The sequence below is a fragment of the Elgaria multicarinata genome, chromosome 6, assembly GCF_023053635.1.
Source record: "Elgaria multicarinata webbii isolate HBS135686 ecotype San Diego chromosome 6, rElgMul1.1.pri, whole genome shotgun sequence".
Taxonomy (NCBI): domain Eukaryota; kingdom Metazoa; phylum Chordata; class Lepidosauria; order Squamata; family Anguidae; genus Elgaria; species Elgaria multicarinata.
The window spans coordinates 110,343,108-110,355,217 of record NC_086176.1 but is presented as its reverse complement, the minus strand read 5'-3'; the positions used below and the strand labels follow the sequence as shown (position 1 = coordinate 110,355,217).

Here is a 12,110-nt window from a genome sequence, read left to right as displayed (position 1 = left end):
AGGAATCCACCCTAAAGCATCCCTGACAGATGGTTGTCCAGCTGCCTCATGAAGGCCTCGAGTGTGGAAGCGCCCACAACCTCCCGAGGTAACTGATTCCATTGTTGTACTGCTCTAACAGTCAGGACGTTTTTCCTGATGTCCAGCTGGAATCTGGCTTCCTGTAACTTCAGCCCATTATTCCGTGTCCTGGCCCTCCTCTGTGTGACAACCTTTCAAGTATTTGAAGAGTTCTCTCTTGTCTCCCCTCAATATTCTCTTCTCCAGGCTAAACATGCCTGAGAGAAGAGGAAGGTCAAATGCCTGAGAGAAGAGGAAGGTCTTAACCATGGTGCTGAAAAGATAACAATGTCGGTGACATGTGATCCTCGTCTGGGAGATCATATTTGGGGGGGGCACCACTTGGAAGGCCCTCTCTCTTATTGCCACCTTCTGAGCCTCCCTCAGAGGAGGCACCTGGAGGAGGGGCTTAGATGATGATGTAATGTATAGGTAGGTTCATGCTGGGAGCGGCACTCCATCAGATGAGGGTTGATGCCTTTGGATGAGGGCTTAATGACATCTGATCTGGTGGATGCTTTTCTCTATAAAGCAGAGTAACAGCAAGAGGATTCATGTGCCGATGTGCTTGTGCATGCTCAGATTATTCATGCAGGTGCCACTTTAGTTTTCCTCACAGGCTTTGCATGCATTTAGATAGAATGTGCTCAGCCCATCAGTGAACCAACATCCTTGGTAACCAGAAGACATCTAAGAGCTTACTACAGAATGCCACAGAGCTGGTGTACTTTTACTCACTTGCTGGTCAGATGGGCCTTTGGCGTGATGCCGAATTCCCCAAAGAGGGTAACGAACACATTGGCATCGGTCCCTGCTCCTCGGACATCTCCTGTCACTGTCACGACTTCGTAGACTATGGGGAGAAAGCACAGAAAGGTCAAGAAAGCAGAAGGGAAAAGCCGACCTTAGTGTCAGGGACAGACCAGAATTGCAGGTCAAAATGCGCCCCAACGTCAAGGTTAAAAATAAGACTGTTTTTCGAATAAATGCGGGTTCTGTCTGAAAGTTCTCTTCAGCCTCAACATCTCTGACTTCTCAAAACATTAAAAGAGAAAGGTTTGGACTCCTTCGATCTAGAACCAAGGGTCACAGAATCATAGAATTGTGGAGTTGGAAGGGACCACAAGGATCATCTAGATCAGCCTTCCTCAACCTGGGGCGCTCCAGATGTGTTGGACTGCATCTCCCAGAATGCCCCAGCCAGCTGGCTGGGGCATTCTGGGAGTTGTAGTCCAACACATCTGGAGCGCCCCAGGTTGAGGAAGGCTGATCTAGACCAACCCTCTGCAACATGCAGGGTGTTGCTAAGAACTTAAAAGATTTGGGGACCAAGCCCATTGGATACAAATCTGCATAAAATTTACATATGTTAATATTGTTGCTGTTATTGTTATTAGATTTATTTATATCCTGCCTTTTTCCCAATGTCAGAACTCAAGGCGGTTTATAAGGTTATAACATATACAATAAAAACATAAATATAATTTTTAAAAAGTTAAAATAGAATTAAACCCACTGTAATATAAAACATTTTTTAAAAATTAAAAATGCATTAACACAGGTCCAGAGTATTCCCAAAGGCCTTCCGGAACAAGCAAACAAAGTCTTTGCCTGCCAAATGGGTTTTCCCCTGTTGACTTATATCATCTATGTATGTGAACGAAGAAATAATTACTAAGATGTATTTAAATTTCACAGGAGGCAAGAGCAGCCAATTCATTTTTTCCTCCAAGTCATTTCAAATACTGTAAATTCCTCGATTAATTTCCACCTGCCCCAGATCATCCCAAATTAATGGGAAAAGGTTTTTTTCTAAGCATAATTGCAATGCAAGTAGAGGTTGGGATGGGGCGTTGTGTAGGGTGACCAACTGTCAGGATTTTCCCGGATTTGTCCTGGGTTTTATTCCATCCTGGGTGTCAGGGGGGATTTTCTGTAATTTCCTATAATGTCCTGGAATGACACACTTACCCCTTTAAGACTGCCATTAGTGTGACGGGGGGAATGATGTGCTTTCCAAGGGCCCCTATTAGAGCAGTGGGGTGGGCAGGAATGACATGCTCTTAAGGCCCTGATTGGAGCGGAAGGAGGGGAAGCACGCTTTCTGGAGCCTCTGAAAAGCATGTCATTCACAACCGCCACGCTAACGGCAGCTGTTAATAGTGTGGCAGAGGAATGACCTGCTTTCTGAAGGCCCTGGAATACGCGCTTTCCTGCCCCCCCCCCCCAGCTAGGTATCCTCTTTTTTGGTTTTCCAAATATGGTCACCCTAGCGTTGTACCATGTGGGGGAGTGGAAAGTTAACCTTTCGCTCCCCAGGTGCAATCCCCTTGAAAATTGCACGGCAATTTAGCTGATAAAAATACCCCAACATTTCCTGGTTTTCCTGCAGTTTTTCTTCCATTCTATAAGGTTGAAATGCCTGTCTTAAAGCTTAGTTCCTGGCAGTAAGAGTTTTAAGATAAAATAATCTGGTATTTTTGTTCCTATTTTTGACTGCATCTCAGTCACATTTGACTCAACCTATTTTGCCTTTGGCTATGCCCACCAATGGAATGGCCCCTGGGAACTTCTCCAAAAAAGGAATTTGTCCCTCAGGCTGAAAGAGGTTCCCAGTTCCTCATTTAATGGAATAATCAATTAAATATTGCAGCCCAACTTTTCTACTTATTTCGGACAAGGCTCCTGAAATCATAATAAATCCACTGAGGCGGGGGGGGGGGGGGAATAGCAATGACTGGCAACCCAGGTTATTCTCTGTGTGTCGTTTAGCCTTAGCACAAAGTGCCAGTGCTCCCTCCATCTCCTTTTAGATCATGAGCTCCTTCAGATGGGGGAAATCGCGTTCCCTTACTGTGGCTCTGCTTCCTGCTTCTCTTCCGCTTCTGCAATGAGCTGTAATTGCACAAGGAAGAGAGCAGCGGCCACCTGCCATGTACAGCTTCAATGCAGTTGAATGGGACAGCGCCCTCTAACAGACATTTTATAGTGCAACTTTGCCTGCACATGGCAGGAAAAACCAACAAATATCAATTTATCCCAGAAAAGTCGGGGTTTCTGAGGTTTTATTTTTAGCGCTGAAATGTGTGAGCGGCCAGTAGCAAGAGTGCTATAAAATGCTCATTTAAAAAAGCTCATTGTATCTGAAATTCACAGACCCGAATAGGGCAGCTTGCAGGAGGTGCAGACAGTTAGCCATTCTTTGGAATTCTTAATGCTCAATCAGCCAGCCTCTACAAAGTCAAATGCCCTTTCTGAGTCATCACATGAAGATCGGTCTTTTCAACCACCACGCACAAGTTATTTTTACAAAGTACATAGTGTCGGTTCAGGAGTGTTATCCCTAGTGATCTACTGATTTGCCATTCTCCCAAATTTTCAAGAGCAAAAAATTCAGAAGGTAAATGTGAAGATCAGCCAAGATGGCTGCAGTCTTGTTATCGCCTTTTGTCCGGAGCAGGTTAATTGCAAAAACGCTCTCAAGGACCAGCGTTAGGCACTTCTCCCAGAAGACAACACCTGGGTAGTTATCAGCTAGGCCCAAGGCCGAGGGCAATTCGTATTGACTGGTTTCGGCTATGGGAAAAGTGGCTTGGCAGGAAGGGCTCCCTTCCAAAAGGGAGGGAGGCCGGAAACCCGAGTGGAGCTTGGGGTTGGCTAGAATGGGTCATGGTACCAGCTGGTCCCAAAAGGGATAAAGGGGTTGGCCACCGCGGGGGCCGGCCATCTTCTCTGGAACCAAACTTATGTGAATAAGAGAGATCCCCAGCCGGGTAAGGTGATACCTTGAGTTTAGAAAGGTTTTATTGCTTTAGGGCCTGGTTGCTCCAGAGAATTCTTTGATGCCTCTGAGGCGTGATTAATAGTGGGCTAATAGTTTTAGTGTTTGTTTGAACACCCAATGCTTTTTTTTCTTCACTCCCTTTCACCCTGCGCCCCCCCCCCCCCCGTACCCTGCCACCGTCCTGCATTTGTATGTTAAGTTTTTGCTTTGACTGAAGCCCTACCGGTTAATTTTAGCGTTTTAAATAAATTACTTCGGTCCTTAGTCTGTTGTGTGTGTGGTTATTCTCTGAAAGGCTGGCTAATACCGTCTCGGTACGGGGTTAGGGAGGTGGGAACCGGGGCAATCGGAGGATCGGTCCAGAGCCTACCTTGCAGGGAAGTTGGGTGGACCTCAACTTTCCTTCACAATAAAATGATACTTTCCCTTTTAACTGTATCCCAGTAGGACTGGAACACAATGTGTGAATTAATTAATAAAGTGTTCTTCTTTGTTTCTCTCTCTATTAAATGCAGCCTGTGTTTAAATACATATCACCTTACAAGTATTCATCATCTCTGATGTGCCACAAAGTAGCGGAGCCTACTCATCACTGGGCACTTTAAAGCTGGAATCCTATATTTGCTTACCTAGGAGTAAGTCACATAGAACCCAAAGGGACTTACTTCTGAGTAGACACGCCTAGGATTGTGCTGTAAGTTGCCAGAGTACTTGAATACCCAAAAGCCGAATGTGCAAGAGGATTTTTTGCTGGGTGTTTCTTGACAGCGTTGCCGGGGCCAGATCGACACGTTGTTGCGAAGGCGCTTCCGTGCGCCTTTTTTAAAGACGTACCTAAAAGAAGCGCCTCTTTTTTTACTGTGAGCTAGGCAGCGCCGCCTGCGGACGAATCTCTACCCCATTCAAAGGCGCTGCTCGGGCCGCTTCCCCCTCGCGTGTTCTTCCATTTGAATAATCCCTCCTCCCACCCAGCGGCTCTTCTGGCGCGTCCCGGTGGCGGCAGCTCCTCCTGCAAAACACTTTTCTCCCCCGGTGTGTTTGTATTTGCGTTTGCGTGCGCGTGTGCGAGCACACACCGAAGAGAGTCCCGGGGAGATGACACCGCGGGGGAGAGCGAGAGGCAGGAGCTGAACTTGTCCGCCGCGCGCACGCAAACGCAAATACAAACACACCGAGGGAGAAAAGTGTTTTGCAGGAGGAGCCGCCACTGCCGGGACGCGCCAGAAGAGCCGCCGGGTGGGAGGGGTGATTATTCGAATGGAAGAACACGCGAGGGGGAAGCGGCCTGAGCAGCGCCTTTGAATGGGGTAGAGATTCTTCCGCAGGCGGCGCTGCCTAGCTCACAGTACACACAGTAAAGAAAGAGGCGCTTCTTTTAGGTACGTCTTTAAAAAAGGCGCCTTCGCAATGATGTGTAGATCTGGCCCAGGTTTGAACAGACTTGCACCCTGCAACTAAGATGGATTCTTCCAGCTACTGGAGTTCTCACCATTTTGAAGTAGGCAAGAGGAGAAGGGATAAGGGCTTAACACCAAGAGGGTACACACAGTCAAGCATACACGTGTGTGTGTGTTTAAAAAAGAAGTTATTGAAGTCCCCAGAAAGGTAAGGATACCGCAAAGACACAACCAAGAAGTAAGTTTCAGGTGGAATTGAAGGACAAATCTATCCAATAGTCAGTGCAAGGCTCTGGGTGTCCCACTGAGTTCAATGGGCTTACTCCCAGGTAGGTGGATATAGGATTGCAGCTAGAGCACAGACGGCTTTATATTTGGGGGAAATGGGGCAGCGATGCCTCACCTGTCTCCTACCCGCTTGTGGCCCTAACAAACAGGTACACTTGATCCAATGTTCACTTGACCAGAGCCACGCATGATCTACTGGCCCCACCAATCCCAATGGACACCAGCTGCCACTGAGCCAGGCTGTGTCTTGACGGCGTCGCGTCTGCGCCCTGAGGCCTCAAACTCCTGCACTGGCTCTCCTTCCTGTTATCTGCACGGAAAGGAGCGCAAGTGGGGGCATTGTGTGAAGGAGCCGTTCCCCACCCCCTGCAGCCATGCACCCAAGCTCATGTGTCTTGCACAGGTGCTCAGGGGGTGGGGCAGCCTTTTTTGGTTCGTTGTTTTTTTTAAAATCTGCAAATGTGAAGCTTCACATTTACGGATAAATGAGAGAGAAAACAGCGGGCATGGGAGAAACAAGGCACTCCAAGCTCTGCGCATCCACCTCCTTTTATTTATTTATTTATTTATTTATTTATTTGTTTATTATTTTAAAATGATTGTCCATAGAGGTGCAGAAGTGGTCCAGCAACCCTTCAGCTCGCTGGTCCACCCCCTTCCCTGTCCAGCCTATGGCGACCAATCAGGGGTCGCCATTGGCTGTGGCATGCCTACGCAGCAGCTCTGGAGCAAGGCAACAGAGAACAGGTGCCGTCGTCACCTCGCTACAAGCAAAACAAGTCGGGGTACGTGCCCCGACTTTTTAAAAGTGGAGTTTGGGGTTTTTGCCCCTGGATGGCTTTGTGATGGCGGCTGCGTCATATAGATGACCTGCCGCCACTCCGAATCCACCCCGGGGCAAAGCCCTCATCAAGATGTACCCCCAGAGTGTAATGTCTTCATGCTACTATCCAATGGGATCCACAAGAAACTAGTAACTTCATCCCACCAGGGTTATACTGCGCAATCACTGCGAATTGCATGCAAAGGACTCCGAAGTTTTCCAGTTTATCATCTCCCTTGACTGTGAAGGACTCCCATGCATCTGCTTTAATTGTGCTTCAAAGGCAAAAGACCTGATCAGTATTTTGCTACCTGTTTAGGAGCGAATCATTTGTTGTTTTCCGAGCAGCCACTGGGGGCACAGGAGCAGGATTTGATATGCTTAAAGTACAAATTAAACAAATGCTTACATCTGCGTAAGTTTTAAAGATAAAGACACCACAATTGGCACAGTAATAGATATTTAAGAGAGCTTTAAGCATACCAAATTTGGAACGGATTGGGTCATCTGTTGATTTTAATGATTTTTTACATTTCCCGCCTTAAACCCTTTTCCTGGTATGGAAAGGATCTTAGGAACGCTGCTGCCCGGGGTGTGATTTAGCTAACAGCAACAACAATGACAGCTTTACGCTATGGAGATTCGAGGGAAACGGGTATGTGGGATGAAGCCTTAGGTCTTCTAAAGGGATCTAAGAAGTGATCTGCTCTGATCATTGTGTCTCTGAAGGCATGGAGCTGTGTAAGAAAATTAGTAAGCATAGGCCTGGTCACACATAACACTAAGCCATGGTGTGGTTTGTTGAAATCTGGCTTGTCCCTGTGTTCGCGCCAAAGCCTTCCTTGCAAACATACCAAGGGGAGCACAGCCTTCTATTTCACATGCTGGTGAAGCTTATCTTGTTTATAAGATATTGGATCAATTTTGTTAAATTGGCCTTTTTCGCACACAACGCTAAACCATGGTGCGGTGTGTTGAAACCTGGATTCCTGTTGTGTCTGAATCCATCCCCACAAATAAACCATGGTTTGTTAACCAGCACAAACTACAAATAGAAAACCATGGTTTGTTGTTGGCTTATGAAGTCTTGCTTGTTTAAACCATGGTTTGTCATGACATCTGACTCCAGAATCATGGCTTATCACTGACTTGTTTGTAACTCTGATCGTAACTGATTTTAGCTGATTAAATTGTGCGTGCTTTTAATGTATGTTAAAGTTTTTATATTATGCTTTATACATGTTATGAACCACCCAGAGAGCTCTGGCTATCAGGTGGTATAGGAATAAAATATAATAAAATATTGTTTGCACTGCTGTCTGCCATGAAAAAGAGGCAGCCAGCAAGATGAAACTTCTAAAAATGAAACCGTGCCATAGGGCTGGCAAAATGAGCAGGAGAGAAACAAACCAGAAATAGGGATAACAAGCCATGATTAGGGTGACCATATGAAAAGGAGGACAGGGCTTCTGTACCTTTAACAGCTGCATTGAAAAGGGAAATTCTGCAGGTGTCATTTGTGTATATGGAGAAATTCCCTCTTCATCACCACAGTTAAAGCTGCAGGTGCCCTGCCCTCTTTTAAATCCGGTCACTCTAGTATAGCTCCTGCAGCTTTAACTGCTGTGATGAAGAGGGAATTTCACCAGGTTCTCCATATCTACAAATGACACCTGCTGAAATTCCCTTTTCTATGCAACTGTTAAAGATACAGGAGCCCTGTCCTCCTTTCCATATGGTCACCCTAACCATGATTAATTTGCTCATCTGCAAGACTGCTCCTGGCTAAAGCAATGCTGGATTTGCTAGGGCAGCCTTCCCATTAGGTTCATTGGGACTTAACGTCAGGGAAGTGTGGATAGAATTCCATCCTTACTCAATTTTTTATCTCACTCCCCCCCCCCCCCAAGGACTCAAAGCAGCATACATGGTCCAATATCCAACATAAAGCCCTGCTCCATCCAGCCCTCACAACCACCCTGCGAGGTAGATCAGACTCAGAGACAGGGACTGACTGAAAGCAACCCCGTTAGCTTCATGGCTGAGTGGGAATGTGTGTGGAGGTGTCTCCATCCCACATTAAATCCGCTTCACCACATGGGCTCTGCCAAATATATAAAACAAAATGGAAATGGTTTTGCACATGAGTTCACAAGGACACCATACTAACATTCACTCTCAAGGATGCCTTACTGAAACCTCCACACTCACCTTTCTTCTTGTTGTACTCATCTTCAGGTTCATGGGAAGATTCAGATTGATAACCCAGAAGTTCCTGTTGATACATCTCGGCAAAATTCTCCTCACCCTTTTTGCTTTTCTTCTTGTCTTTGCTCTTGGACTTTTTACCTTTCTTCTTTTTCTTCTTCTTCTTTTTCTTTCGGCTATACTCGTCATCCTCCTCCTCATCACTGTCGCTCCACTCTTTCTTCTTTTTCTTCTTCTTTTTCTTCCTCTCCTCGCTGCTGTCTTCCTCCTCCTCTTCTTCCTCCTCCTCCTCCTCTTCCTCCATCTCCTCCTCCTCATCTTCTTCCTCCTCCGATGACCTACTCATCGTCTCCCTCTGTTTATCATCTACTCTTCCTAATCTTTTTCATGTCACTAATTTTTCCTCCTAGATTCTTTGGGCTTCGCCTTTGGGGTTTCTCTACTTGATGCTGATCCCTTTAGAGGTTTCTCTTTCCTTCTGTTTCTAGAATGTAGTCAGTCACTGCTCCCTTTAGCAGTGTAGATTTCCTTTCTTCCTTTGATGGACAATCCCATTAGTCGATCGTTTCTTTAAATCCTTTCCCCTTTAACTGTCCCCGTTCCGTCTTCTACCTGTTTGATCAAAATGCCCTTCCCTTTCATATCTTTCGTTGCCTCTTTCCTTTGACTTGGTTTTTTTTTCCAGTTCCATTATTTATTCATTGGCTTGAGCAGAGCGCTTACTTCTTCTCCTTCTTCTAATTTTTTTTTTTTAAGAAAAGAAGAGCTTCCCTCTATCTAGATTAAATTGTGCGATGAGTTTCCTGTATCACCCCTGGCCAATGAAAGTAAGGATCCATTCGAATGTAGGTCAGGTGGGGGCACATCATGAAATGCTACCTTGGCCTTAGCACAGAGGTAGACTTGGGCAGTGGGAAAACCTTACACTGCTTTTCGCAGAGTACCACCCGTAGCTTCAGACGGCTCAGGGGATACAAAATTACCTGCCCTTTCTAGAGTCAGGTGAGCCATAAGACAGACAGACACATGAAAAGAGAGAAAGTTGTCCAGCTACCTTATCTGGCTGGTTTGCCGTTCCCTCTCCATTATTCATGGGTCTCAGGATTGCTTTACAGCAGGGGATCGCAAAACTTTGCCACAGAGAGCCTCCCGAAGTAACGGGAGGAAGAAATTCTGCTCCTCCCCCTCCCTTTGCCTTTTCATGGGAAGGTTCTTTCATGCCTGAAGGACCATGTGCTCCCCATGGGAGAGAGAGACATATCCCAGACTTCTTTTCCCAAAAGTGCTGAAAATAAGCCACCATCAAGGCCCCTGAGTGAAATGATCTAAGCAATCGCAAACATCCTGACACACCAACCCACAGAAGTTACTGGTAATTTAAGTCTGAAAAGGTAAACAGCATGGTGGTATATTGAATGTATCTTAAGGGACCTGTAATGGAACAGGCTGGTTTCCAGCCTGATCCTGGAGCTGTAGGAATGGACAAATGTGCCAAATTTGGTTTCTTTCCATTTCGCTTGTTTCCAGCCTTACATTCAGTTCATCCCAAATGTAGAGATCCCTCCCTCCCATTTTATGTTCAGTTTGTCCTACTCTTAGAGATTTTCTTTTTAAATTCGCACCAAAATTCGTAGATGTTTTTTGTTTACATCTCTCCCACCACATGCATTTTTGTATGCAGTTTCACCTAATGTGCGAGCAATTTCCTTATGCAATGCATTTTAATGATTTTTTACTAATATATGCAAGTTGTGTATATGTTTCCTTAATATATGCATATTTTGTGTGCACCTTTTGATTGGAGAAGTCCATTACAAAATTTAGAAAAGTGCAGATTTCAGAGGATAACTGATTTTCGGTTTGTGAATTTGCTTGCAAGTGCAAAATTAGGTAAGTGAATGCATTTCTCAGCCATTCCTAGGATACAGCATCTGAAGATTGAATGCCAACCACCAGTTAGCCACTGCTGAACAAAGTAATGGATATACAGTGGATGGAGAATATACAAGGTTTGGAGATCATAGAATCATAGAATAGTAGGATTGGAAGGGCCCAATAAGACCATTGAGTCCAACCCTCTGCTCAATGCAAGAATCCACCTTAAAGCATCCCTGACAGAGGGCTGTCCAGCTGCCTCTTGAAGGCCTCTAGTGTGGGAGAGCCCACAATCTTCCTAGGTAACTGGTTCCATTGTCATACTGCTCTAACAGTCAGGAAGTTTTTCCTGATGTCTAGCCGGAATCTGGCTTCCTGTAACTTGAGCCCACTATTCCGTGTCCTGCACTCTGGGAGGATCAAGAAGAGATCCTGGCCCTCCTCTGTGTGACAACCTTTTAAGATGGGCAAAACAAAGTTGAGGTGACCGTATTATTTTAATGTATAGAATCCAAAGAGGGTGCATTCTATTCCACAACTCCAGCAGATTTATTCTGTAACAATTCATGTCTAATCCACACTGTAGTATTGAATTTGTCCAGTAAGCTTCATAATGGAGGGAATTATTCTTTTGATTTCAGTGTTAAAGAAAACCATCTTCAGGAAAAGAGGTTTTGACATGTTTTGTATAAACCATGTCTCTCCTACCTCCCACCCCCCACTGTAGTCTTTCGGTGTAACAATCCCCAACTCTGTACCAAGTACTTAGATATCTAAAAGCTTATTGTTTAACCACTTAGCATAACATTACAGACACACTCACACCCCTCATTAAAAAATTATACTGACCCTATTCAGATGACATGCTAAGCCATGGTAGTTAAGCACTTTGAGCTAAACATTATGGCTTAGCGTGTTGTGTGAACCATTCCTAACCATGGTGGCTACATAACCACGGTTCAAACACAGTCACTAACCATTTGCTGCAAAAGGGTTAGCAGCCTAACCATGGCTTAGTGTGTTGTCTATACAGGCTCATTAGCAAATGCCTTTTACAATTCAATGTAACTTCTTTACTTTCGAAAACATAATTGGAAAACATAGGTGTTGCCATTGCAAAACCAACCGTTTTTTTGATGATCTTTTCATTAGCAGTTTATTGTGAAAAGTGCCATTCGGTTGATTATGGTGATGATGTATTTATTAAAAAACATTTATATACTGCCCTTCATGGTCAAATCACCAGACGGGATACAAAATTCATTCATACAACAATTAAACTAACATTCAAAGCTAAAAGCAAGAGACAAAATCTACTAAGCTAGGGATTAACATCAGCAAATACCCAAATACCTGGGTAAATGGATACATTTTCAACAGGTGCCAAAACTCCATCAAGGATTCCAAAGGTAGGGTGACACAACAGCAAATGCCATCCACCTGGCTGCTGTCAGATGTACCTGTGCAAGCAATGGGACAACCACGATGCCCTGATCTGTAGACCTCAGTGATGGGGCAGATTGATATGGGATAAGGAACTCCCTCAGGTAGGCTGGTCCCAAGTTGTTAAGAGCCTTCTATGTCAATAACATCACCTTGAACCTGACTCAATAATATACTGGCATCCAGTGCAGATTTCTGGGCAAAGGAATAATATATTTTTGGCTGTGCTCCC

At 45.1% G+C, this 12,110-nt stretch overlaps 1 protein-coding gene across 1 annotated transcript in view; it reads right to left on the bottom strand.

The window, feature by feature from the left end:
• The window catches only part of LOXHD1 (lipoxygenase homology PLAT domains 1), a 250,714-nt gene extending 241,068 nt beyond the window's left edge, over positions 1-9,646 (bottom strand). The window contains exons 1-4 of the mRNA XM_063128805.1: positions 9,615-9,646; positions 8,564-8,763; positions 5,735-5,839; positions 799-913 (exon numbers count right to left, since the gene is read on the bottom strand). Of these exons, the coding sequence (XP_062984875.1) occupies positions 799-913; positions 5,735-5,839; positions 8,564-8,763; positions 9,615-9,646 (452 nt within the window). The remainder of the gene's footprint in view (positions 1-798; positions 914-5,734; positions 5,840-8,563; positions 8,764-9,614) is intronic.
• Positions 9,647-12,110: the final 2,464 nt, after the last annotated feature.